Below are 26,273 nucleotides of genomic sequence, written 5' to 3' on the forward strand. Positions count from 1 at the left end.
AGCGATTTGGTGAGTGCTGCGATGGAAGCTGGCACTAAGTGCAGCAGTACGATCAGCTGCTTCCATCGCAGGGCAAACCCCAAAGGACAAATGTTGAGGGTGCTCTTAAGTACAAGGGAGACAGGCTGAAGCCAGCTGCCAGGAGCTGTCCTTCGCACGTGCGGGCAGAATCCTTCAACTCGACCGCCAGTTCCGCCAAGCACCTCTTTGTTTTTGGAGCGGCCTCAGCATTCGTCCATTGGAGAGAGCGATTTAGCTTTCCCCTGACATCCGATAGCTCATCAGTAACGCTCAATTCCAGCGCCGGCCCCTCCCGCCCCGCGTGCTTCCTACTCCTTTTCCGACGGAGGGAGGAGGATCTGCCCGCCGCCTCCGCCCGCACAGCGCCCTCCCCCGCCGCCTCGCCTCCCCGCCGGCGCCGCTGACGTGTCTGCTCCCTCCCTGCCGCCGGCGCCCGCCAACATGGCCGCAGCGGCGCCGCCGGACCCCCGGCTGCTCCTGGCCGTGCTGCTGCTCCTGCCGCCGCCGGGCCCGCTCTGCGCCGCCGGGCCCGAGCTGAGCCGCCGCTTCACCGAGCGCAAGCGCTGCGCCGACCCCGAGTGCAGCAGTGAGTGCCGTGCGGGGCGGTGCGGGCGGCGGGGGGCCCTTCTTATCCTTCGCGCTGGGCAGAAAAACGCACCCGCGGGGCGGTCGGCGCTTCTGGGAGTGCCGGGCGGTGCGGGTCCGGTCGCCCACGGGATGCGTGTCGATGTCGAATTCCGGCGGGGGGCTCTCCGTTCTGTCAGCCCGCGTGGGGTCGAGGGTTGGCGTGGGGACGGGGCAGAGCCGCTCCGAGTGGGACGCGTTCCCTACCGCGCCGCGGGCGCCGGCGCTGGCCGAGCTCGTCCTCCGCGGCAAGTTTCAGAGCACATCGGCTCTTTTTCTTCTGTGCTCTCCGGGTATTTTATACGCTTTGGATAGCGTGAGCCTTATTCGCTACGAGACGAGTTTCAGCCCGTCTTATTTAATATTAATAATTAGCCTCGTAGAGCGCTTCTCAGATGTAATTCTGAAGTGTTTTATCAAGCACTCCATCGGTGAGCTTACGTTTTATCTCCGATCTGATATTTTCTGTTACATCTTCATCTCTCGACCTGAGATTCACCCCTGTGAGCGTGGCGAGATCTTATTTTCTGCCAATTAGGCAAGGCTCCTGTCATAATACTTTTTTTTTAAATTGTTATTATTTTAAGTAATACTCTTTTTATTTTCTCTATGCAGAGCTAATGTGCCGAGGGAAAGCAATGAAGGATTTTCAAGGTCCAGACTGTCGTTTTGTAAATTTTAAGAAAGGAGAAACAATATACGTGTATTACAAACTAATAGGAATGTCAACTGAACTTTGGGCTGGAAGTGTAAGTGCTGCAAAGCATTTGTTCTCTTGCTTTTCTTGATATTTTCCTGCCTTAACGTTTTGTTTGTTTTTCTTTGTACAAGAAAACTCAAGTTTTTCACCTGGAAACACAGTGTGATGAATGCCATTTGATCTCGAGGCTGATGTGAAATGGGCTGCATTTGCATCAAACTCAAGGCATGCTAACATGGAATTAAAAACTGTTTCTTTTAGAAAGATTAGTGTTGAAGGACTTGCATTGCAGCACTGGAACTGGTGGCTCATGAAGAGCCTAGAAGCTGAACTTCCCATCTCATCTAGCGAGACTTAAGCCTGCACTTGTGTTTACCCATGAGGAGGTGTCATTCTGCCCTTAGTGTGATCTTGCTAAAGATTGTCCCTTAAATGTGTCTTAATGTTGGTCCTCTTCTTAGTATTCTGCTGCCAGCCAGCTTGTCTTTTTTTTTTTTTAAGCTACATGTGGAATTAAAGGGAAGAAAAGTAATAAAATTAAGAGGAATTATGGTAAATTGGACTTTAAGAGGTCTGTGTCTGTCATTCAGCTTTAGTGGCTCATTGTAGCAGCTTGCAGAATAGTGACCGTATCTGAGTTGTCATTTTCTTTGGGCAATCTGAGCAGGCAGCAGTAAAGGGAAAGGAGTATTCATGGAGCAAGCCCTTCTCTAGGTGTGAGCTTAGAGTTATTTTAAAAAATGAATAAAGCACAACCACCAAGAAACTCCTCTGGGATTTAATGCTGTGCGTGTTATTTGTCTGGTAGAAGCAGAGCTGTGATACCCTAGAGGAGGAGTTGTTTTTGTGGGCTTCCACTGAAAATCTGGAAGGTTGTTTAGTCCATCTCCCTGTTACCCCCTGCCCTTGCTTCTCCCACACCTTTTTCTTGTGTCTGAACTGTTTATTTCCACCTCGCTCCTTGCTCTGCTGTCAAGGGAAGGCAGCTGCCTGTCACTATGGTGCACGCTGGTGGAAGCCACATCTGGCCGTGTGCTGAGGGCCTGGTGGTTTGGTGATGAGCAGGATGCGTGGCTTTCTCTGACCTGCTCAGGCTGGGTGTGGACAGGCAAGCTCTCAGCAGGAGCTGAATCCAATTAGAACAATATAGAAGAGAAAAGAAAGCTGCAGCACGCAGTTAAAGAAAAATTCATAATTGTATCGTGCTGGTAATTCCCTTCTGACATGTACTGGGCCATAAATAATCTGGCTAATTAGATGGTGCGGGTTTGCAGAGCTGCCAGTTCCTAAGATGAGGAGTAGTAACGTGGGGCCAACTGTGCATCTCCTACTGACAAGGTGTAGTCCAGACTGTAAGATCAAACAGCAGCTTTAAGGTAATTGCTGTGTTAATGTGCAGTTCAACCCTGTTCACCGACTGGCAGTTCATGCCAGGTGTGTCTCCAAGTTAGAAGGGGTTTCTCCTCCCCATGTTTACCAAGAAAAAGCTGAAGTTGGCAGGTCTAGAGGAATGGTGAAACTCCAATCGTTTACTGTCATTTTTAATTGTGTTACGTGCTTTTCTGCGTTTCTTATAATGATCACGGGCTAATTCAGTCTCTTTTTCTCATTTCTCTGGTTGTCCTGCTGGCTGATGCTCAGCTGGTAGTAGAGCAACTAGCTTGCAAATGCTGTGGAGGGACCAGAGGTGCCTGCCCATGCACATTCAGCAGGGGACTGGCACATCGAACCCTGCTGCTGACCCTGCAGTCGTGCACTTGTGGGTTGTGCTGTGGCTTCTCTCATGCACACTGACTTCTTATGCCAGCTTTTGCAGCTTGATTTTGGTGACCAGCCATGTCTCTTGTGTGCAGTCTTGGAGCTAAGGGGAGGCTCTTGTTGGCTAATTAAAATCAGGCTACCTAGTGGGCTCTGCGTTCAAACAAATTCCTTCTGCCACAGCCTGTTTAGTGTCTTGCTGCGTGAGCTCGTGTCATTTGATCACATGTGTTTACCCTGCTGACTTCTTCCCTTTGCTGGAATTTTAGAGGAAATGATTTATTAGAATCGAATAGAAACAATGAATTCAAGAGACAGCTTTCACTTTGTGACCTTCAGATGGAGGCAGAGGTTAGGAGAATGTGTGCGTGGGAAGTTTGGATTACTGCATGCTGGGGTTTGTTTCAAATGAGTTAGAAATATGGACTATAGTCCTGGAGCTGTTTTTGAGGAGCCATGAGAATTACAGCACCATTTCTGACCTGAAGGGAGATGATCCCTTAAGGAAGGATTCACTAAGGGTGAACAGTCTGTATCAGTTGGATTTGGGCTTTATTTGCCTTTGCAAAATTCACTCCACCCTTTTCAAGCTGTTGTTGATCTTTTGCCCTGTGCTGGCAAACATGTTGTGATGTAACAAAATAGAGCCTTGTGTACTTTATTTTTTGCAGAATTTCCATTGAGTTCAGTATTCTTCATGTGAAAAATTTCTGGAGCTCAGCTGTAGTATATATTCTGCACGTGACATGGCAGGCTGCTTTTGGCACTAGTACAGCAAAGCCAAACGCTAGGGCAGTATTCCACAAACATTATTTATTTGTGATTTTATATTATGAATTTCATGAATAACTCAGTTCTAAGGAAATACGTGAGGTTTTCCCATAACCAGAAGGTGGAGCATATCTGGTGCTGTCACTGCCCCACACACACATCCTGCTCCACAGCTATCCTCCTCTTTAGTGTTCACATCTCACTGTTTACAGTGTTGTGTTTTGCAATGTAGATTTTTCTCCTGTGCAGCTCACCTGCACTCTGCCCTCAGCTTTAATAGGGTCCAGAGCACCAAAGCTATGTAGGTAATTCAAAACTGATCCTTTTTTGCAAGGCATTACAGCAAAGACACTTCAAGTTCTTGCTGAAAAAGGCTATTTCATCTTATGGCAAAGGCTTTTTTTTTTTTGCTCTGATTCAATGTTGAGAAAACTATTTCTGGCCTTATGTTACAAGACATAGACTTTGCTGTGGATCATGCTCCTCCCAATCTCATGCATAGGGTAGCAGAATGGGAAGGTGGGATAAATTTAGATTTCAGATAAGCCAGGAAAACGTGTCTCTCAGGTCCTGGAGGACGAGGGAATTTATTCCCATCATCTGTATTCCTTGATGTTGCCAGCGTTCAGAATGGGCCGACCATATCTGCTTCCTTCTTTTGGCAGTTTGGAGTACTTGTGATGTCAGTGCTCTAGAGTTTTAAGATTGAAAATCCTTTGAACTCCTGTTTTTCCAACTAACTGTTGTCTTGTGGAGGTATTTAGTGTGTGGGGCTGGCTTTTTGGTCAGCAGTGTTTGCTGAAGCTGTTGGTGTCGCATGTGGGCGTTGGAGGGGACAGATGCTGTATGCATTGCTGCATGGTTTTGTCCCCCCAGAGCATTTTATCTGGGAAGGGAGTGAAATTGTCTTTTAAAGTGGTCTGAAGGGTGCATCTCCCTTCTTTACTTGGTGTTCCCAATGCCTTTTCTCTATCGTGTCTGTATAGAATGAGGAGTGTTTCCTTCACTTGCACAGTGGAGCATTATTTTCCTGTACAAGACTGGACCTGCAGAGAGAGGAACAGATAAAATTTGGGGCATGCAGATCCTGTATGGTTCATAAACCACATAAATGGCAAACTGGGTCACTGCAGAGGAGTTGTATGGTCAGCAGCTAGGATTACACCAAATGAGTTTCAAATTGTGATGTCTAATTATAATGTTTGTCACTGAGATTAGTCTGTAAGAGAGCTACTTTGAAGCTTTTGCTTTCAAGAAAGGTCATTTAAAACTGAAATACAAGTTCATGGAGAGAAATAAGTCAGGTTAGAATAAAACTGTACTATGCAGCACAAGGACAAAAGCCTGCATCTTTTCTGTAAGAGCATAACTGGTTGTCTCTGTGGTGTGTTCACAAAATAAGTTGTGCCTATGGGGATGTAATAGATCTATCTTTTTCCTTGTCTCTAACTTAGCAGTCAAAACTATGGATGAGAGGTTTTGAGTGGGAAATAGCTAACGAAGGAAATCCTGCTATGTACCAGTACTTACCTTGCTTGCATAGTTTAAAAAAATGTTGATAAGTATTATCTTCTGGGTACGATTTTTCTCCCTGCCTTGATAGATTCAGAAGATTTCAGTCCAGTTGAGCCTGTTTCAGTAATATCAGTGTAGCAATACTTGCCTGCATATTCCTTCCTATTTTAACGTAGTTGCTTTCCTTTTTTTTTTTCCTTTTTGATTTGATTTTTAACTGTCTGCACTTCCCAAAGCAATGTCATGCAAATTGGTAATTCTCTTCTTCCTCCTACAACAACAAAAACTGACAAAACAAAAAACCAAGAAATGACCAACACTTTTCTCTCTTCCAGATTTTTGGCCTCCAGGAGCCCTGTACCTTTCTGGGTGTGTCCACTGGGCACTAATTGCCCAAACTATCTAATCTGTGTAGCGATAATATGCTTTTAATATTGGCTTCTTGACAGCTGTTGTCAGGGCTCTCGAGCAAGCAGTACGGTATTGATCTTATCCTGTTAGTGATAAGGGAGTTTCATGTCTTCTGCTATTTGCATTGGCGTAGCATGTTGCCTGTCTTTGAAACAGCCATCTGTAACCAGTTGTTGCTCAGTGCAGATCGACAGTGACGTTGCAGAAGGGGGCATATTTTCCATACGGGTTTTTAAATAGACTACAGTATTACCTCAGGGGCAGTTTTGAGCTTTCCTAACATCTACTTTTTGCCTTGAACTTCAAAGTGAGTGTATTTACTGAAATATTGACTACTAAGGTTTACATTCATGCTCAGAGGCACTCTTCTGCTTACTAATTGAAAACATTCCTGGTGCAAATATGGTGCTGATGAGAGAGCATAGGATAGCAGTTAAAGCACGTGTGAGCCGCAGTGCTTGGGTTTCACTCCCAACTCTGCTAATTCTATATATTGGTCTTTAAAACACAAGCCATAAAACATAGTGACTTCACAAACTATGGTGAAATGTAAGCATAAAATCAATGGCAACTATTGTATAAACAAGGTGTTGCTAACCTTTTTCTTCTAGTCACGGTGTTAATTTTCATCTAGAAATACTTGAGAATGAGATTGATGCTTTTGTTACAGTGTCTGTAATTAGGATTTTAACAGTCATATGATTTCAGAAGCTTTTTTTTTTTTAAACCACTTTTTGTTTGCATGCTTTTGTTTTCCTGCAGATTGGAAGTGATTTTGGATATTTTCCAAAGGATTTACTTGAAATAAATCATAATTATACCAATGAGGAGCTAGAGTTACCAACAGAAGTAAGTCTTATATGTTGTTATTGCTTTTTTAGTTGGGCTTTTTACTGTTTCCTACGTCAGCATTCAATAAAATCACTGAGAAGGAGAATGGGGAGTGCCAGCAATCCTCAGTTACTCTTTTTTTTTCAGTAAGCAGCCAACTAAGTATGTTCAAGTATGTGTTGGGAGGTGAAATGTTTGTATAGATATGCATCTGCAATCAGCAGCTCAAATTCTGGGCTTTGATGTTTCACTTCTTGAATAATGATGCTTTGTTAAAATAAAATTTGTTTTGGTTGAGTTCTAGAAATGCTGCTGGCTGGCACGCATAAGGTGTTTGCTGTGTATTCAGAACTGTTTATTTTCCCAACTGCAGAAGTTTGAAAGTGCTATCAGAAACAAGCAAAACCCATTGTGCTGTTGGTCTTTTGGTTTTAGAATTGATCCTTCAAAGCTTACGCAAATGACACTCAGTCACAGCAGTAATAGCTGGTAACTCCAGAACTACTGCTGCAGATGCAGCTTCAGAACCTGATGAATTGTATTCAGTGGCTGGTGCTGCAGTTTATTATTTCAGAAACTGTGTGGCAGGCAGCTCCTGCTTGGAGGGCTCAGTCGGTTGAGGAGAAACCAGCTAATAAAGCTTGGGACAGTGACATTTGCTTTCTTCTCCTTAGTAGCAGTCAGCAATAGAATTGTTCTGAATTCTTTTTAATTAATGTGATGATTAAATCGAAACACTGTTGAGTCCATTGTTGGCTTCCCTTTTGTTCTTTAATAGAAGGTCTTGGAAGAGATTAAGCCATTTTCTTTTTATGTAAGTTTTTATGAGTCCTTTGGCAAAAGTTCAACTGATTTGAAAGAGTTTAGGAATTCTGCGTGATTAATAACGTTACTGCTGTATCTCTGTATTTCTGTAGCTGAACAAGAGGGTTGGGTCTCATCATTGTAAAATGCAAAATAAATAAGTAATTATGACTACATACTGTTCTTCATTTCAGGAAACAGACTTTGTTTGCTTTCAAGACGGAAGAGATGATTTTGATAACTATAATGTGGATGAACTTTTGAAGTCATCGGAAGAGACGATAGCAAATGAAAGGGATGCTGAATCAAGTGATCCAGGGACAAAACCAGCTGAAAGAACTGAAAGAGAGAAAGAGGAGGGAAAGGTTGATACAGTAGCGTTCCATGATGCTTTGGAGACAGACAATCTCGAACTAACAGGACTTGAAGACAGGGAAGCCCTTGCCATGACGGAAGAGGCAGACAGTTCTCTTAAAGAAGGAACTGAAAATGCTGAGATAAACCCCACTGTTAATAGTCATGAAGAAATCTCTCAGGGAGAACAAATTGCACATGAGCACTTACAAGGAATGTTAAGTGAGAATCTGAAAGGGCTAGAAAGTGAAAATACCAAAAACTCTAGTATTCCTCAGGGTGAAACTAGTCAACTTGAAAAAGAGAGTGAAGAAATCAATGCCTATACGCTTTTAAACAGAGAGCTCTCTGTGAACTTGAAAACAAAATTTGGCTCAACTGCTGATGCTGTTGTATCAGATGATGAAGTGACTCGCCTCGTTACATCAGTGGAAAATGATTTTAATGAAGATTTAAGCATTAATGCTTATGATGCAGAGGAGGAGTCAGACTTTGTAGATCAGTTTGAAGAAATTCCCTTGCTGTCATTTATGACAGAAGAAGAAAGCATATCCCTAGTGGGTTCAGAAGCTGATGAAAGCAATGGCTTTGAGTCAAAACATCATAAACTTGATGAATATGCAAATGGTGCTACAGAGCTACACAACCAAAGAGACAATGAGGAAGAACGTGATTCAGATGCATTAATTACTGAGGATGCCTTCAGTGAGAATGAGAAGTTGGGCAGTAGTGTAAATATGGACAAGTTTGAATCCGAACAAACAAAGGAGAAGCGGGATGAAGCGATGCCAGTCAGCAAGAGAGAAGCACCAACAGCAACTCAACTTGATGGTCTCTCCAAACAGCTCATTAGAAGAGAACCTGTAGGTGCAAGTGACGCAGATTTAAAAGAAAAAACAAACAAAACTGAACAGTTTGAAGAGCAGCTCGTGACTGATGAAATGGTGTTGCATCCTGAAGAGCTGAAGAGTACAGTTGTGCCTGATCCTCGTGTTTTGCCTGGTCCAGGAGATGGTCTGAAGTTCAAATCGTTTGTTGAAAGTAGGCAAGATGCTTTAAGTCCACCTGCTGGTGATGTGAACCAAAGTCCAGAAGGAGTGCCACTTGCTGAAATAGAGAAGGAAGAGGAAAAGTTTGAGGGTGACACCTTGAAGGAGAGCTCTGAAAGTAATTTTAAGCACAGAAAGTTATGGGAGAAAATGAAGGAGAAAGAAAAAGCTAAGTATGAGCCTTCTGGTGATGTTCCAGCAAAACCAGTGGAAGATGTGCAAAATGCATCTCGGAGTGATGCAGGAGATACTGACCTTCTAAAAGACAAACTGGAGCAAGGAGTGCCTGCGGTGGAAAAAGAAGTCCTGAGACAGGAAGAAGATTTGAAACAAACAGAGGAGGCTGATCGTGAAGATCAAAAGCCCATCTCTGTTAAGAAAGAACCAGAAATAGAGAGGGGAAACATGAAAGAAACCTCTGCAAATGAGGGAGACCCAAGCCACGGAGGAACTGCTGAACGACCCAGGCCATGGGAAAATGAGACTGAGTATTCAGAGGCAGATGTGAAAGAAGAGCTTTCAAGAAATCTTGGCAAGATGACAGTATTTGAAGAAAGTATTGAGAAAAGTTCCCCTGAAGAAAAATCAGAAAGTGCTACACAGAATACTAATGCAGAGAATTCTGCACAGCAAGGAGCTGTTCATACTGATAATGAAGACTCAGACAGAAATCTTGGCACAAGTTCAGCTAGAGAAAAAGCCCCAAGGCTAAAATTGCAGTCTGAAGAGCCAGATGCTGAAGAAGACCCTGACTTGAAGCAAGAGGAAGAACTACTGGAAGATGAGAACGCTGCAAGTGCAAAGCTGTTGCAAGCAAGGCTTGCAAATGTTCAGGGTAACGCTCAGACAACTAGAAGTACAAATCCTGACTTAGGAGTACTGAGCGAAGCTCTTTCAGGAACTGCAAATCCTACTTACGAAACAGCAGAGGAAACAAACTCATTTTCTGAGGAGACTAAAAAAATAAGCAAGCTGCAGGATGCACATGAGGCTGGAAACAAAGAGGTTGATGAACTGGTGAGTGAAGATACCAAATTAGATGAGATTGAACATGCCGTGGGAGACAACACGGAAGCTGAGGACCCATCAGCTGTGGAAGAATATATTTTCAAATCTCCTGACAGAAAGGACAGCAAAGACTTTAACCAAAGGAAAGACCATCTCCCAGAGGGCATTTCACTGGGAGACTCAAAAGAGATTCAAAATTCAGAGGATACAAGAAACACCCACCAACATTCTGCACATTTCCCCAGCCCTGCTGACATGTCAGCAGCCACAAATGACACTGTAACAGACTACAGTGAGTCTGTGAAGCGACTCACAATAACAAGAGATTTCCTTGATGAAAAGCGTGTGATACGCCTACAGAAGTACCTTGGGCTCCAAAATGTGATTAGGATTGAAGCCATGTTTCAGGACATGAAGATAGAGATGGAGCTTGCTCGAAAGGCAAGCCAGGACAATGAAGAAATAGAAAAAGCTTTGGACCAGATACTTAAGTCTTCAGACTCAAGCATTATGGATGTTGTAGGAAAGGTCCTGGATTCCAGAGTGGCAGAAAATCAAGAGGAGGTGGTAAAAGAAATGGATTTGTATGATGAAGAAAGTGCACTGATGGACGATATTCAAGAATTAATATACTCTTTAAGAAGTAAATACTCATCTGCTAGTGAGAGTGTCCCACTTGCTTCTTTTCTACAACAGGAAGAAGATGAGCTGCATGCTCAAGGTAGGATATCAGAATGCACGTATATGGAGAGTTTGAGAGAGCTTTCTGTTCTGCATAAGAAGACCAAAAAGAAAAATAAGTCATTGTTAACTGGCTTGGCATTTAAATTGATAAAGTGGAAGTAAAACTATATCCCAAACAACACTGTGTACTCTAAAAAAGCTTTAAGAGGGTGAGGGAGCAGAATTGGAAGAGGCCCTACAGAATCTGCTGGTGTTTTCCTTTATTTTTAATGCATATTTTTGCTGTTGTTCTGGATAGGAAATCCTGTGAGAAAACAGTGCATTCAGTGTGCCTGTTCTTGTGGGCCAGCTTCTGTGTAAGAAAGGGGGATCGGAGGATGAACATGGCTAGGAGGAGATGTTGAACTCCTCTTTCAAGAAGTTATGGATTCACATACACTAATGCACTGAATTTGCTAGAATGCTTGGAGCAGTCTTTTCTGAACTAGCTACCCTATTATGGGACGTGCAGTGACTAATGCAAATTTCAGGCACTAAATCTGTGTGCCTAAATCTCAGGTGTTCCTACCATCTTGTTTTTGTCCACGTTCATAAAAGTGTGTGTATAAATACTGAACAAACTGATCTTTTGATGGGATTAGAACCAGTCCTTGAGTCTGTTATAGTCTTGCTATTATCTAATTAATATGTAAGGTGGTAAGATGTGCTCTTAGCAAGATTCCTTTCACAGCAATAAATATTCAATATGTGGTTTCTTATAAAGTCCCATCAAAACCAGTAAAAATATCTCACTGTGTGGTCAGTGGTTGATACTTTGCATAAATTCCAGAGAGACATTTAATTAGACACCACTGAAACTCGTATAAGTTCAAGTATAGTGTAAGTTCTTGTATAAGTTCAAAAAGTATCAAGAAAGCTTTGTCAATGCAGTATTTCTCTGGAGACAGCTGCCAGCAAGAACTACACATCACTTCAATGCTTAAATTCTTGTCTTTCTGTCACAGGTGCTGCAAAAGAAGCTGAATATGACACAGCTCCTGTCAGAAACTTACATGGCATTGATGAGAGCAGTCAGAAGTTTCAGCAGCTTGAGGACAAGAGGCCATTTCTTCCTATGGAGGAGGAGGAGGAAGCAGCTGTAAATATTCCACCTGAGGATGAGGAAGCCACCTTCTCAGATGACAGAGAAGCTGCAGATGGGTACAACAGTGAAAGAGAATTGCTGCTGGCTGATTCCTTTGGGGGAACTGGTGCAGGAGGGAGTGCCGAGGGAGATACTGCTCCAGGTAACCTTCTGAATTCGGTTGTTTTGTTATTTTGCTCCTAAAGAGGAGTGAATTGGCTGAATAGTTCTTTGAGGGATATTGCAGGGGTTTTCACTGATGTTTTCATTGAATGTTGGTGTAAGCCTGGTAGTTTTTACTAATCGCTGACATCCCCTCTAGTGGTACTGTTGTGTAACTGCCGCTTGCCTTGGTAAAGATTTTTCTGCTGTATTTTTGCTCTTTAGAAACAAGAAGAGTAATGTTCTCTTGTGAGCACCGTAATTGGAGCTCAGTGCTGGGGCTGGTGGGCTGAGTCAGGGTGGCAGCAGATATGGGGGCAGCAATGACTGGCAGCCCAGGTTTTCTCCACTTGCGGAAGGGATTGGTGATTCGGCCATTGGGCTGTAGAACCACGATCTTGTCCTGTTCTTTTAAACCCATAACTTGGAAAGATTTGACTTGGGTCTGCTGTGGGGGAGAAATCGGCCCTTCTGGAGCGAGTGCCAAGCAGGGATCCTGCTGCTGCCGCCTTCTCTCGCTCTGTTTTGCTGTGGGCCGCTTGCTTTGCTCAGCTCGGCTTTGCTGCTCTGCATTCAGCTCTGATTCCACTTTGAGGCTTTGCCGAGCACTAAGATAAAACGCAGGCACACCTCGCTTAGCCTTCGTACCTCGTGAGGTACCGTGCCACCCCGCGACCGAGCAGCTTCTGAGCGAAACCTGCCTATAAAGATCCCTAGCGATGTTTAAACGGCTGGTGGGGTTCTGCTGTGTTTCAGACCGCGCTCCGGACGTCTCGCCCTCCGTCCCTCCAGACTCCAGCGCCGTGCCGCCAGGAGGCGGCGCCTCAGGGGAAGCGCCGAGCGGGGCGACGCGCCGTTTGCTGCGCCAGGTGAGTGGCGGGCCGGCGGCGGCGGCGCGCGGCGATGACGTAGCGCGGGGCGGGGGGCAGCGCCGGGCTGACGTGTGCCTGCGAGTCGGCCGGCGCCGCCATGGAGCCGGCGGGCGGCGCCGAGCCCCCGGCACAACGGCTGCTGCAGGTGGGGGCGCGCCGCGCCGGGCGGCTGGCCGGTGGGCCGTTAGCGGGTGGGCGGCTGCGTCGGGCGGCGCGCGGAGCCTCAGCCCTCCTCCTCGGGACGGGCGGCTCCGAGGGGGGATCCCGCAGCGCGGCGGGGGGCCGCTCGTGGCGCCTGACAGCTGCGGCAGGGCGCCGGCCGTGGGTCTCGGGGCCGCGCCGAACTGCTGTCGGCTGCGGTGCGCGCACGACGCGGAGAGCCGTGCTGACCGGTGGCAGCGCTCGCTCAGGGCCTCTGGGGAAAGGCGTATCACGAGATAGATGGCATATGACCCTGTGACAAGGGTGAGCGGCAATTAAAGAGCTGTTGGCGCCGCTTTCTTAATAACGTCCGGCTGCAAAGTTGTATTTTTTCCCCTGTTTTTCTGGCTTCGCGGCTGTGTGTGGAAAGGGATCGGGTGGCTGCCGGTGCTTTGTAACGAGATGTGTGTGTGGCTGTGTGTTCTTCGCTAGCAGGTGGGGTTGCCGGCTGTCTTTCAAACGCTCTCACTTCTGAGCAGAAACACGAGCGCCGAGCTGCCGTGTGGTTTTCTTCCTCTTTGGTTTTCGGTTTCATACAGAAGAATTGCGGGAAAGCTCTAGATGCTTCTCAGGCTCTGCGAGAGGCACAGAAACGTTTGTCAGACTGCTCGCTTTACTTGTCAGCCCTTACTTTACTGCTCGCTTTACCTGAGCGCTTAACAGGAACGTGTTCACTGCTGTCTGTGTTGTTGGCTTTCAGCTGGCTGCCACCCTGCCTGAGGATATCCGTCCTGGGCCTGATTTCCACGGGCTTCCATGGGAGCCTGTCATTGTCACTGCCTTAGTGGGGATGGCCACACTTGCTATCGTTTTCTGGAGAACCTGCCTTTCGGTGAGTGTATCTCGTGCTCGTAAGCCTGCTGATACTTCAGGGACTGTTGTTTGTGGCACCAAACTGTTTTGGCGTTGGGGATGTCAAAGCAGTAGGTTTTTCCATGTAGTGTTAGTATCAGTTAAATGCTGAGCTTCGTTACTAAAATTTGTAATTTTTTTATTAACTAAGATGGTGTTCCTTTTATGCTATGTATTGAAGATTTCCTTGTAAGTGATGGCTTCCAAATCAAAATAGCAGAATGCAGTATAAACCTAAAAGGTTGAGGAAAGAAAAGATCACCATAGCTCTGGTGTGAGAAACCTTCCGTGTACTTGAGCCCATTGCTGGCGGTCTCCAAAACAAGCAGTTAATACTCCTTCATATTGCCCAGCTGCACCATGCTTAGAAACCGAAAAACCTAATAGTAATTTTCACCACAGAGCTCCTTCCATGCTCTGCTCCTCACTCTGTGTTCTGCTGCTCTTTCATACACAGATAACCTTCTGTGAAAGATAAATGCCATCAGTAGCTCTCAGGTGTACCACTGCATCTCTGAGGGTGAAAATTGCTTAGGACTGTTTATTTTATAGATATCCTTTTCAGTGATGTGCATTGGAAGTCTGTGAAATACTTCATCTTTGCTTAACAACCAAATATTATCTGAAACAAAATTGCTAATTTTTTTTTCCTCACTTGAGTTCTGATATCTAATACACTAGATCAGTCTCAACTCCCCAGTACTGTTGTGCTTTAACAGCACAAAAAAGAAATCTTCTGAGTTCCTGTATTGGTGTTTTGAAATGAGCAATTGCTGTGAAAACAGAGGATCGAAGTGAGGTGCATGCTTTTTTATGTTAGCGAATTCATGATTGTTCTTTGCAAAGTGGTTTAATTTTCTTTATTCCTCATGGGATGCAGCCACTTACTGTTATCCTTTTAGTGTCTGAGTAAACAGATACTTGCTTAGGCTCTAGGACAGGTCATTAGCCTAGAAGCTTTTATTAGAAAACAGCTTAAGCCTGTTTGTAGTGTTATTCAACTCCAGTTGGCAGGAAGGGATGTACTTTCCATGTGCTGCTTTAATCTGTGTATACATGGCAACTTGCTTCCATAGGAAATATTAACGTCTCTATTACTTATGACTACTTTCTTTTTTCTTCTATAGGTGAAGAGTAGAATGTATCAAGGTGAGTTTCTCTGTGCTTTTTGGTGTGCTTCCTACTGAGGCACTTAAAAGTTTGGAAAGTTGTTTCAGAGAACCGAGTGTTAATCTTCAGTTCCTTTCAAGGAGAGCACCGAGTTCAGGGTTATGGAGTCAGCTGGGCTGGGAGATGTTGCTTACCTGAGTGAGGATTTTGAATATGCTTTGAGTTAAGAGAAACAATGTGACCCACACCTGTGGATTAAAGAACAGGCAAGGGAAAGCTCAGTGTGGTTCAACATAAATGTGATCCCTGGGTTAACTGGTGCAATGGCAGTGGGGGAGAATGTTTGGTTTTCAGACTTGCAGTGCATTTTCCTTTCCTTGGTGCTTCTCTTGTCATTTAGAGGGTTGCAGGGAGTCCAAAACCGGCTGCTGTGCAGTTAGGAAAGGCTTCCTACATGCAATCTAAATATGCATGTAGTTTGAAGTGTGTGCAATTGACTTGTATTCAGTAGAAAAAGAATTTAAAGTGGAGCAATTTGTATTTGAATACAAAATGAAAATATGAAAGAACTGTCTTCACACTAACTCTGCCGTGTTTCCTCACCACAAACCATACTGCTTACTTGTCAGTACTCTGTAGTTTCATTTCAGTTATACTGCAGTTTTCTTTCATACAGTTCATTGTATGCGGGTTGGTGAGATGAAAAAGTCTGTCTTAGATCTGTAAGGAGATTTCTGGGCTGAAAAAAAGATGTTTTTGGAGAGGGGAAAAATTGTACTGCTGGTACAGAAATTACTTAGCAGCCTTCTTCAAAAGAATGAAGAACATAGGTCTAACTTTTTTTCCACAAAATATTTTCTCGTATGATACTACATAGTAACTGCTAAAGCTAAGAGCAAATACATGATTTTCAAGCACGATGAAATGAATGTCAGTAAAAATCTTTATACAAATACAAGAACATTAGCAGTGATAAAAATGCATTGAAGGATCTTACTTTCTGGATTCCAGCTGTAACCTATTACTCATTGTTTGTCACTGCATTTAAATTGAAGATCAATTTAATTGGGCATTCCTGCCCTTAAAGTGTTTGAAAGCATTTTGTACCTCAGCAGTCCCTTGTTGCCCTCCTCTCCTGCGAGCAGAAGGGCTGAGGATCCTCTCTGCCAGGAGCACCCGTATGGGAGAGGAGAGGAGGGAGGAGCAGCAGTTGCCATCACAGTGTGTAGGATGTGGTTGGAGCAACCAGTGCTTCTTGTTTGTGCTGCAGAATTTGCTGTGCAGCACGTGGGGCTTGTGGTGCTCAAATAAAGTAATGCTAATTGGACAATTCTTTAATTTATTGCACTTCAGTTATTTTTTTGCAGTGATGTAGAATGTATCCTAAAGGTTGGTTGGAGAGAAACAAAGTATGTGTCTAAACAACTGCTGCTTGATCACAGCCATTTCAGGTGTCCAGACACAGTGTCTGTTAGGAAGCCATGCAGCTCCTTGAGCATACTGAAGTTCTTTAAGAGCTTTCATCCCATTACTTTTGCTGACCATGCAGTTTTCAATATTACAGAAACAGGTTGTTGTTCAGGGAAGGCAGCTGCATCTCCTTGACTATCAGAGCAGCAGTCTGAGACATCTTCAGCATTCTGACTGGCACTTCTTTTGAAGTAGCTCTTGTGTGTCGCCAGCACCTCACTCTGCTTAGCTGTGCTGTTTGTGAGCAGCTCCCACCAAGCAGATGCAAGAGCTAAATGATTGGCATCAGTGTTTAACAAGCTTTACTGTCTTGTTTTCAGTCCTAACTTTAAATGAAAGCTGGAAGTGCTCAGACTCCTGCAGAATGAGCTGGTTAGGAGGAAGTGGACAACTCTCCTGGTCTGTGCTGTAGTCCTTTCTTACAAATGCTCCCTGAACCGATAGCTCTGATTTTGTTGTTTTGTTTTTTTTTTTCCCCAGTATGTGAAGTACAATTATTGTAAGCTTCCTTTTTCTTTCTAGTGACTGAAAAGCAGCTGGCTGAGAAGATTCAAAACCTCCTACAAGAAAAAACAGAAATGTTAGACAAGTTTTCAGAATGCGATGAAAAGGTATCATTCTAGGTTCTTGTCCCCTTGCTTGCTGATTTTGTTATTGGTTTAATGGCACAGTCAGTGCAATGGCTAGTAAATTTTTGTTTTCCATTCTTACTGAATATTGTGTTGAAATGTCCTCAATTCGGGTGGTTGTTTTCATGCTTAGATAAAGCAAGCAAAGGAATCGATGAAAGTGGCCCAAGAACAAAAAAGCATTCTCTCAGATGAAATTGCGGGGCTTAAGGTAAGGAGCAGTCAATAGTCTACATTTGTACTGCCACCAGAAATGTTTATGACATGACTTGCTTTAGTTGATCTTATGCTCTTTTTTTGTAGGACACAGTCAAAGGACTAGAAGAAACAAATCATCAGCTAGATGACAAAATAAAAAGTCTGTGCACAATGCTTGACACAGAGAGAAAACAAAATGCGAAGAAGCAGAAAAAAGTAAGAGCAGTCACACCTGTCTTGCACTGTCCTTACCTTAAGCGTGCCCTACAAACTGCTCACAGTCTGTTGGTTAACAGATAGAGGTAGAGAAAATGAGATGAACCACCTCAGAAAGACCTGGAATTAAACTTTGGGTTCATTCCAAGTTCAAGGGGGAGATTCGCTCGTCTTTTTTCTTACAAGATTTTTATCAACTTCTGTGGTTGTGCTTTCACACATAAATGGATTTTGAGCCAAAGCCAGGAAGTTCCATAACAGTATGGGCTGAAGTTTTTAGGTTGGTAAGAGAGGTTTCCTTGTGCTCAGAGGAAACATGTAATTCTGTAACAAATGTGAGAATCTCTAAGCTGCCCCTAATTTGCATCCAGAGGTGGTACTTAAAAAAACAAAACAAAACCACACACTATTTTTTTTCTTCCCTTTTTTAAAGTTTGATTTGCTGTAATAATAGTAAGTTCCAACGTGTTCTTTGGTGTTTTGATCAAAGGTTGTTGCTAATGGCAGCAACACGTGGTGCTTCCATTCTGGGCTGTGTAGGTCTAAAGGGAGCTTTCCCTGCCATGCACAGCCTGAGTCAGAGGGGAAAGTTGGTTCTAATGTGCACTGTGTTTCTGTTCCTTGCTTCACTGAGAAGGCAGCACTGCGTTGCTTCTAGTCTGATGGTTGCTCTGAATGGAAATCCGTTGGTGCTCTGAATTTCCATTTCTGCTTCCAAAATGCACAGATTACAGTAATAATAAACTCAGGCTCAGCTCCTTACTAGATCAATAGAGCTCACTGTTCTTCTTTTTCTTACTTAGCTTTCTGAAACCCAGAAGTCCTTGGAGAAGTTTGAAGAGGCTTTCAGTATGCATTCTGCAGAGCTGTCAGAGGTAAAGCATTATCTGAGTCCTTCTGACAGTTACAGGTGTCAGTTCTGTACCAGGAAAACTCTTACCTAGAACCTGATAGAAAATGCTAGCTTGACAGATTTCAGCTGTCTGTGCGTGCATGCCTTCTTTTCTGTTAGCAGGTAATACATAGCTCTTACTCCCTTACAGTGTTTTTTTTATGCCTCTTTTTGTTCCTTTTTGTTTCAGGTGCAGATAGCCCTTAATGAATCTAAACTAAGTGAAGAAAAGGTAAAAGCAGAGCTCCAGCATGTGCAAGAAGAGAATGCTAGGCTGAAAAAGAGCAAAGAGCAAGTAGGTTCTGCCCAGGGGAGGCAACATCGTTTCTCCTTTGAGTTAAACACTAGCACTTTACTCCTGGTTTTCTTGAGTGTGTCTTCACAGTGTCTTTGTTTTTTTAACAGCAGAATCTCACATTTTGTGTTAAGATTAAATTTAAACCCCTTGGGCCCCACGAGCTGTTTGTGCAAACAAGCCACACATCTCTGTTATGCCAGTTCCATTCATTCGATTTTTGTCAGTAATTGATCAGAAGGTTTGTACTCATCTGATGGTCGCTGTGTGATCAAGAAATTGCTACTTGGGATCAGGGCTGAAGGATGTTATAGCAAAGAGTTGCCAAAAATCAATTCCAAAGCAAAGTTAATGCAGATCCCCTTTAGCCCTGAAATGCCATGACAGTGCTTCTGTGGGCAGTTGACAGTATCTCTGTTTTCATTCTCCGTATGTGACACAAATGCTGATCTAAGAAATGTGGTGATACAGTTATCTCTGAGCTGCAGTTAACTCCTGATATTCTGACGTGTTTGTTTCTGATGTTGAAATACTAGAGAAGGTGTCGAGTTTGTAAAATCACCTCATCGTGTAACTTGCAGAAAGATTTTAAGCATCCAGCTCTGCCAGCAGACTGGCAGTGTGTGTCATAAGCATTAAGCTTGCACTTCATCTGTGGCCTGTGATGATCAGATCTCTGAGGAGGTGGTAGTGAAACAGACTTCTGTTACACATTCTAAAAATAAACCAAAAAACTGTCTTGCTTCTGTGTTTCATACAGCTGCTAAAAGAAGCTGAAGGTTGGAGTGAGAGGCACACTGAGCTCACTGAGCAGATCAAACTGTATCGGAAGTCTCAGAAGGACATAGAAGAAGCACTTGCCTACAAAGAAAACGAAATTGAAGTAGGTTCTTTGTAACAAGCGGTAAACATTGCGCGTTGTAAAATACTTCAGTATACTTTACAAAACGCAGAGCAGTCCTCCTTCAGTGACCCTTTGATTTCTGTACTAGGTTTTAACTAACTGCATTATGCAGCTGAAGCAACTTGACACAGATTCAGCATCTGAAGCCAAGAAGGACGGTGAAGGGCTCGAATGGAGCACAAGAGACGATCTGGCCAACGGAGAGTTGCCAGGTACAGTAGTCCGACCTGCTGGCTGGGGCACACAGCAGCTAAAGCACATCAGGTGATTTATACATCTCATGGGGGGAACGAGGAGAACAGTGTGTGTAGCTGCTTGTGCTGCAAGAGTTGATCTTCAGACAACACAAAGTACTGAATGGCCAAATGCTTAAAAGGTCCATAATTGCTTTTAGTTTGCTGTTCAGGTGTGTTGTAGATGTAATGACGGTTCTAAAGATTAACTGTATAGAAGCTAGCAATTAAGACCATTCTGAAAGCTAAAATCTCTGCCTTGTTGTGCTACATTTATGTTAATACAAGTTTTTAGTCAGGAATCCTGGTTATCTCAGGATCCACTTAGGTAATGGTGTCTTTTAATCTGAAAGACTGAAACAGAAGTTGGCAAAACTATTTAGGAAGTATATCTTCCGTGATGTTGGACATGTTCACAATGTCTGTGATTCTGGGGCACTCTGTTGTGTCTCTGATTCCCTCCTTCCAGCCTCCTGAGTTTTTCTAGGCCTACAGTGTAGTTAGGATGAAAATTCTCATGGCTTGAATTTCACAAACTGTGTCCAGTATCGGACACTGTTCACACTAATGTTATACTGGTGGCTAGAAAGAAAAGCTGCAAGGAGCAATCTTCTGGAATGCTTTTTGGAGTAATCCTACAAGTTCCCTTATGCTGGGGGGTGAATTACTATTGTGTCTTGTTTCCTACACAACTCCCTGCCTTTTTTTCTTTGGACCTATCCGCCATTGAAAGGTGGGGAATGTTACTTTTAACAGCTGTAGAGTCCAGGGAATTGGGATTAAGAAGCACCAAAAACAAATGTATTTTTCTCTTCTAGATAATGAGAAGATGAAGACTCAGATTAAGCAGATGATGGATGCCTCCAGGGTATGCTACACAAGAGGACGAATAAATACAGTTACATTACTGCTATGCCTGAGATTGTAAACTTTCTGCTGACTTTTTTTTTTTCAGGTAAAAACTATGTTATCCCTAGTTGAAGAAGACAGAAATTCTCTGCAGTCCAAGCTGAGTGATGAAGTGGCAGCAAGACATGAGCTGGAGGGTGGGTAGACTTAGTAAAAAATTGCTTAGAATGAAATTCTGTTTCTGATTTTAAAAGGAACAGATCGCTTAAGGTGCATAACAGTTCCAGTTGCAAATTCCTCACTTACCTTTGCTTCTCCAACAGAGCAAATAAAAAAATTAGAACACGACTCCTCCTCACTGCAGTCAGCCAAAGCTCGACTGGAAAATGAATGTAAAACACTACAGCAGAAAGTGGAGATTCTTGGTGAACTTTACCAGCAGAAAGAAATGGCACTTCAGAAGTAAGCCTTCAGTCACTCTTCCACGAGATAACTAAACTGTTTGAGTTCATGTTGATAGCTGAGGTGAATGAATCACTAGCACTGAAGAACTACTTGTGTATCTGTATTCATTTGTCATTCATGTATTGCTTTGTTTTCTTACTGAGATATCTGTTATACAATCTCAGCTCAGTGGGGAAAACATTCAGGGATGTTTTCAGCTAGATGCTGTAAGACTGAGGTTCTGATGGCGAAGCAATTGAAAGATGTAAGGCTCAGGTGTGTTGGGTTGGAGGAAACAGCACTGGGAGAATCTCAATAGTTGAGGTTCTGCAGTACCTCAGTGCCAAAGCTTCTGATCTTATAACCTCAGGATCCAGATGTAATAAACACATACTGGAGAGGAAAAGGAGAGCCCAGCTTTCGAGAAGAGAAGCTGTCCTCTCTAACTGAGGGATTTATATTCCTTCCAAAACGTGTAGGAAGTGAGACTGCCTGTTACTGGGTTGATTGATTTCAGTTTAGGGCTTCCCGTATTTTTTTTTTCTGGGAAGCTGTTTGCACATGTGAGTTGAACTGTGCATTAGGAATAGTTCACTTGTGAGTAGTTCTGTGCTGTGGGATAGCTCTTGTAAGAGAGGAAGACATTAGGAACTTCCTCAGTACTTGTAGAGAAATGTCAAAAACCATACAGTTAGTGAAGTATAAGGTTAAAAAGGGTGTGAAAAATTATTGCATAGTAGATGTAGGATGGTGAAATACTCTGTTTTTTAATCTGTTTGATTTTGTTTTTTCCCTGTGTAGAAAACTAACTCAAGAAGAGTATGAGCGCCAGGAGAAGGAGCAGAAGTTGTCTGCTGCAGATGAAAAGGCCGTGCTGGCTATCGAGGAAGTGAAAGTTTACAAGTAACTTTGGTTTCTGAAAGCTGTTGTTTTTCTTTATTTCAGCTACTGAAGAAAACTCATTTAATTTTCCTCTTTCCCCTCCTTCTCTTTTTATAAAGGCAGAGGATTCAAGATATGGAAGAGGAATTGCTAAAAACAGAGAGATCTTATAAAAACCAGGTACATTAGCTGCCAATTACTGCATCATTCTAATGCTCTGTAATGAGTTCTTGGAAACCAAGTTGGTGGAAGAAAAAAATTAATATACTTATTTTCTTCTCAAGATTGCTGCTCATGAGAAAAAAGCACACGACAACTGGGTAAGAGTGTTCTTCCCTTTTTGGTACGAACATTTGGTATTTGGCTTTGGGCTGGTGCAGTTAATGCAGCTGGCAAAATTTTCCCTGGCAGCTTATTGCCCGCTCTGCTGAGAGAGCTCTGGCTGAAGAGAAAAGAGAAGCGGCCAACCTGAGACAGAAGTGAGTACAGTACAGGCTGGTTTTATTGCTCTGGGATTGTTTCTTAGGCAAGGAGGAGCTAACATTCTGCAAGGTGCATGGTCAGCTGGTTTCTGTACAACGTGTGAGAAGGAGAGGTCGGTTTGACCTCCTTGAATACCTTGTGGTGCACATATGAATAAGAACTTCAAGCTTTTAACTTGTTTTGATGGTTAGAAATAGGATTACTTGGTAAAAGCTCAAACATTTTACTCTCTATATATACATAAATATATAAAAAATATTTGAGAGTCATTATACATTATAAGTTAAAAAACTATTTGTTAAATTTAGATTAATGGAAGTGAACCAAAAAACCATCATGCTTCAAAGACCTCTAATTGTAAAGCCAACCCCAGGCAGACCTGATCGCCAGGTCCCACCACGACGAAGTAAGTGCTCCTGTTTCTCCCAAAACTCTGGTCTTAGAATCACCTTATTCTTTAAAAAAAAAACAACACAAAAAACAGCCACGATATAGTAATAAAATCGGTGTGATTTACTTTTCTTTGTTGATTTTTCTTACCTGATGTAGTGCCTTTAAGTAGAGATGGTTCTTTTGGTCCATCTCCTGTGAGTGGAGGAAATCCATCACCCACACAGATGATGGAAGTTCCCAGTAGGCCCCTTTCTGCTCCTCAGAGGGAAGGATCAAGAGCTGAATTTGGTAAGGAGAGGGGGTTCCTTTCTGTCACGCCTACCTTACGTGCTGCGAAGAATGCTAAGGTCTGATTTTGATTCTAGGGGTCGTGTAAGTATTGATACCTGCTTTGTTAACACACAAATGGATTTATTTTAATTTAAAGTAGCTCGGGCACGTGTTGATTAGAATCTCTGGTGTTGTTTCTCTTAAGGTACAGTGGTAGACGGCCCCCCTGCTCCACGGAGGCCACCAGAGCTCCCTGGAAGGATGTCTGTTCCTGGTAAGTTATGTGGCCTGCCCCCAGGTGCACAGTCTACTCAGTCTTTCAGTTCAGAAATGGAACCTGAAGAACCACATTCCTTTTCCAAAAGCGTGACTGAGACTTGCCTTTGTGGCTCTCTCTGCAGATCTTGGGCCTGCTGTAGCATCCCTGATCAGCAGTGGGCCGAGAACCTCCTCTCCTGCCACAGCAAAGGACAGGGCGGTAAGCTGCAAAAGAAACAACCTTCAGGAAACATTGCTAATACACGATTCACTGTACTTCTGCTGCTGCTTTAACTGTGTCATGTTCTGTCTTGTCTATGTCCTGTCACTACTTTATTTGATGTCTGCCCCTTTCCCCAAAAAAAGCAGCCCTCTCCCAAAGAGCCTGAAGCCCCCTGTGTAACTACTGATTCACCTTCATCTATTGAACCAGCTACAGTGAGTATTCAGAGGCTGAACATGGTGGTGCACTGCTTTCATGGAGAATAACAGGCTTGGTGTTCTGAACTGCTCAATAACAAAACACTGCAAAACTAACTACAGGCTGACACTTCTGTCTCAAAGGTTTCTCTAATGAACACCTCCTGTCTGTGGTTTGTTTGTTTTAAATGGAGTTAATGAAATTAGACCTTTCTTTTAAGGGCTGCAGGGAAACACTTCATTTCAGCGTGACAATAATAATCTTAAGTACTCTTACTTGTGTGTTTAACTGCATTCCATATTTAACGTTGGGTGCCAGGCCCTACACCAAAGGGGTATCCACCTGAGGATGCTTCACAAGAGTGATCACTCTCCAGCTAAAGCTGTATGTGGAAAATTTGTCATCTGAGAAGATGCACAAACTGTTCACTCCTAGGTAGTGCACACAGTGTTCTGGTTGAGGGGATGATGATGCAACACACCTCCTTGTGTTCTACTCAGTTAATGACTTTTGGGATGTCTTTCCCCCCCACTCCCCCTCTGTCTCTTGGCCTGTGGTGAGTGGTTGCGGCGCTCAGCGGTGTCGGTATTCCTCAGGTAGTGACTAACATGGTGGAATATTAACCTTATCTCACACAGGTTAATGTTGGTCCCAAAGGCCCACCTTCTTTCCCTGGGACGCCCGTCATGACCTCTCCAGTGATGGGACCTCTGCCTCCAGCACCTGTTAACTATGGTCCACCACCAGCTCCTTTTCCTGGACACTACGGGCCTGGGCCTCGACCTCTCCCTGTGCCCCTAGGTACAGTTGCATTGCCTTGTGCTCAAACGGAACTTTTCCCACTGAGCTCCTCAGAAGCGTACCGTAGAACTGGCAATGCCATCGGGTAGCACCAGTTTCCTCATGCTTCATGAGGTTTAGCTGTCTTGCTCCAAATGTTTGGATGAGTGAGTGTCTCCCCAAGTCTCCGTCCCACCAAGGTGCTCTTCCTTGATTAGGCTGTAACAGAAACCAGCAGCCAACAGGCACTAGGATAGAACTAATGACTGCTGCAGTCTTGCATGTGGCAGTGACCTACCCCAGAGCCCTCCAATGAATGCAGAGATGAAGAACGAGTCAGGCTCAAGTAAAATTTAACTCCGCCTTCTCCTTTCCTTCCAGTTTGTGGTGCTCCCTTACCACCGCCAGCTGCAAGAGATTTCTTACCTGGCCCACCCTTAGGAATAAGAGATCTGCCTCCCGGCCCCCTGCCGCCCTTTCCGGATCCCAGAAGCTACAGACGTGGGCCCCCTCATTTCCGACCCCCGGCTCCTCCTGGCCCACGCGATTTTCCACCAGGCCCGCCGCTACCCCCGCCTGCCTCCAGGGACTACGCACCTTCTCGGAGCAGAGACTTGCCTGCAGCAGGACCCAGGGACTGCCCTGCACCGCCGCCGGCGGCCTCGAAAGACTACACACAGCCTCCTGTGCAGAAGCCCTAACTGCAGCCTCCGGTTGGTCAGCAGCTCAGTGGAACGGCCTCCTGTGCGCTTCCTGCGCGCTGCAGAAACGGTGGCTGGTTCTCTAGTTGAAGCCATTTGTTTCATTTCAGTCTATCTCAGTTTTTTCAGGAGTAATTTTTATCCGGTCGCTGCAAACATTTACGATCACCTTAAACTCATCCATCCTCTTGGGCTGCAAGAACCTTTTTGTGATGGACTTGAATCTACTCGAAACGTGCAATAGAACGGAAATACCTGTGTGGCTAGTTTTAATTAAATGTAGCCTTTGTTACCAGTTGGTGAATGAATTAATTTCTTGAAAAATGTAAATCAAATCATTTCCTGTGGAAATAATTTTTAAGTAAAATGCCATCTTACCTGCCTTCTCCATCACATCATTAAGCTGCAGTTGTTGTAGGCCAGGAGTTTACATGAGGACTGTGAGGTGTGGTTTTATTTTTCTTTTTAAAAAAAACCAAACTGTCTGGTCAGAGATCAGAAGCACAAATGACACTGTATTCAAAGGAAAGTTATAATAAAAAGCAAAATTCCTTTTGCTAAACCCTGAAGGCTTTGGTTCAGTGCCATTTTTTTGTTCAGAAAGAACGTTGGTTTAGTAATTTAACCAGAGAATGCTGCAGCTACGACCAAGTTGAAGAACCGAGTCAAAGCTGAGTAACTGCAGATGTCACAAGGTTTAGAATTGAATGAGTAACGTGCCAGACTAGTCCAGCATAAGGCTGACCTGCTTCCTGCACCAAGGGATGCTGAGGGCAGGAGGGAGCTGGAAGCTGTATGGAGGCCCTGAGCTCTTGGGCTCTGTGGTCACACAGCCAGTACAGAAATAAAGGATAGGGCTCCAGAACTTAAGATGTAACAACCACCTCCAATACTGACTTGCAGCACTCTAAGCAAGGGCTGGGAAGTCAGTTTGCACCTCAGTATAAAATAGTAATTTAGCTTCCTTGGCGCTAAGTCTGTATTTCATATTTATATAATAATAAAATCTACCTTTCACTAAAGCAAAGTGGTTTTATGTAAACCGTATTAAGCTGTTTTGTTTTCAATCAGTTTATACACACAGAACACTGGACAGCTTTAAAAA

The 26,273-nt window shown here is 43.9% G+C and overlaps 1 protein-coding gene across 3 annotated transcripts; it reads left to right on the forward strand.

Annotated features, from left to right (window-relative positions):
• Window positions 1-462: 462 nt before the first annotated feature.
• MIA3 (MIA SH3 domain ER export factor 3) lies at window positions 463-25,737 on the forward strand. 3 transcript variants are annotated; one of them, XM_042830019.1, is made up of 29 exons: window positions 463-607; window positions 1,261-1,394; window positions 6,563-6,649; window positions 7,630-10,567; window positions 11,535-11,816; window positions 12,572-12,684; window positions 13,589-13,720; window positions 14,868-14,889; window positions 16,843-16,931; window positions 17,083-17,160; window positions 17,253-17,363; window positions 18,167-18,238; window positions 18,446-18,550; window positions 19,311-19,433; window positions 19,543-19,666; window positions 20,506-20,555; window positions 20,643-20,733; window positions 20,860-20,998; window positions 21,782-21,883; window positions 21,982-22,042; window positions 22,147-22,182; window positions 22,274-22,341; window positions 22,654-22,751; window positions 22,895-23,026; window positions 23,214-23,282; window positions 23,410-23,486; window positions 23,633-23,704; window positions 24,326-24,488; window positions 24,849-25,737. In XM_042830019.1, the coding sequence occupies exons 1-29, from the start codon at window positions 463-465 to the stop codon at window positions 25,166-25,168; spliced, it is 6,033 nt and encodes a 2,010-aa protein (XP_042685953.1). In that variant the 3' UTR covers window positions 25,169-25,737. The 3 variants fall into 3 exon arrangements, with proteins under 3 accessions (XP_042685953.1, XP_042686034.1, XP_042686113.1); XM_042830100.1 differs by having other exon boundaries at window positions 23,636-23,704; XM_042830179.1 differs by lacking the exon at window positions 23,633-23,704.
• Window positions 25,738-26,273: the final 536 nt, after the last annotated feature.

Source organism: Centrocercus urophasianus, unplaced genomic scaffold, assembly GCF_019232065.1.
Source record: "Centrocercus urophasianus isolate 14NV4802_14NV808 unplaced genomic scaffold, USGS_Curo_1.0 seq_10, whole genome shotgun sequence".
Lineage (NCBI taxonomy): Eukaryota > Metazoa > Chordata > Aves > Galliformes > Phasianidae > Centrocercus > Centrocercus urophasianus.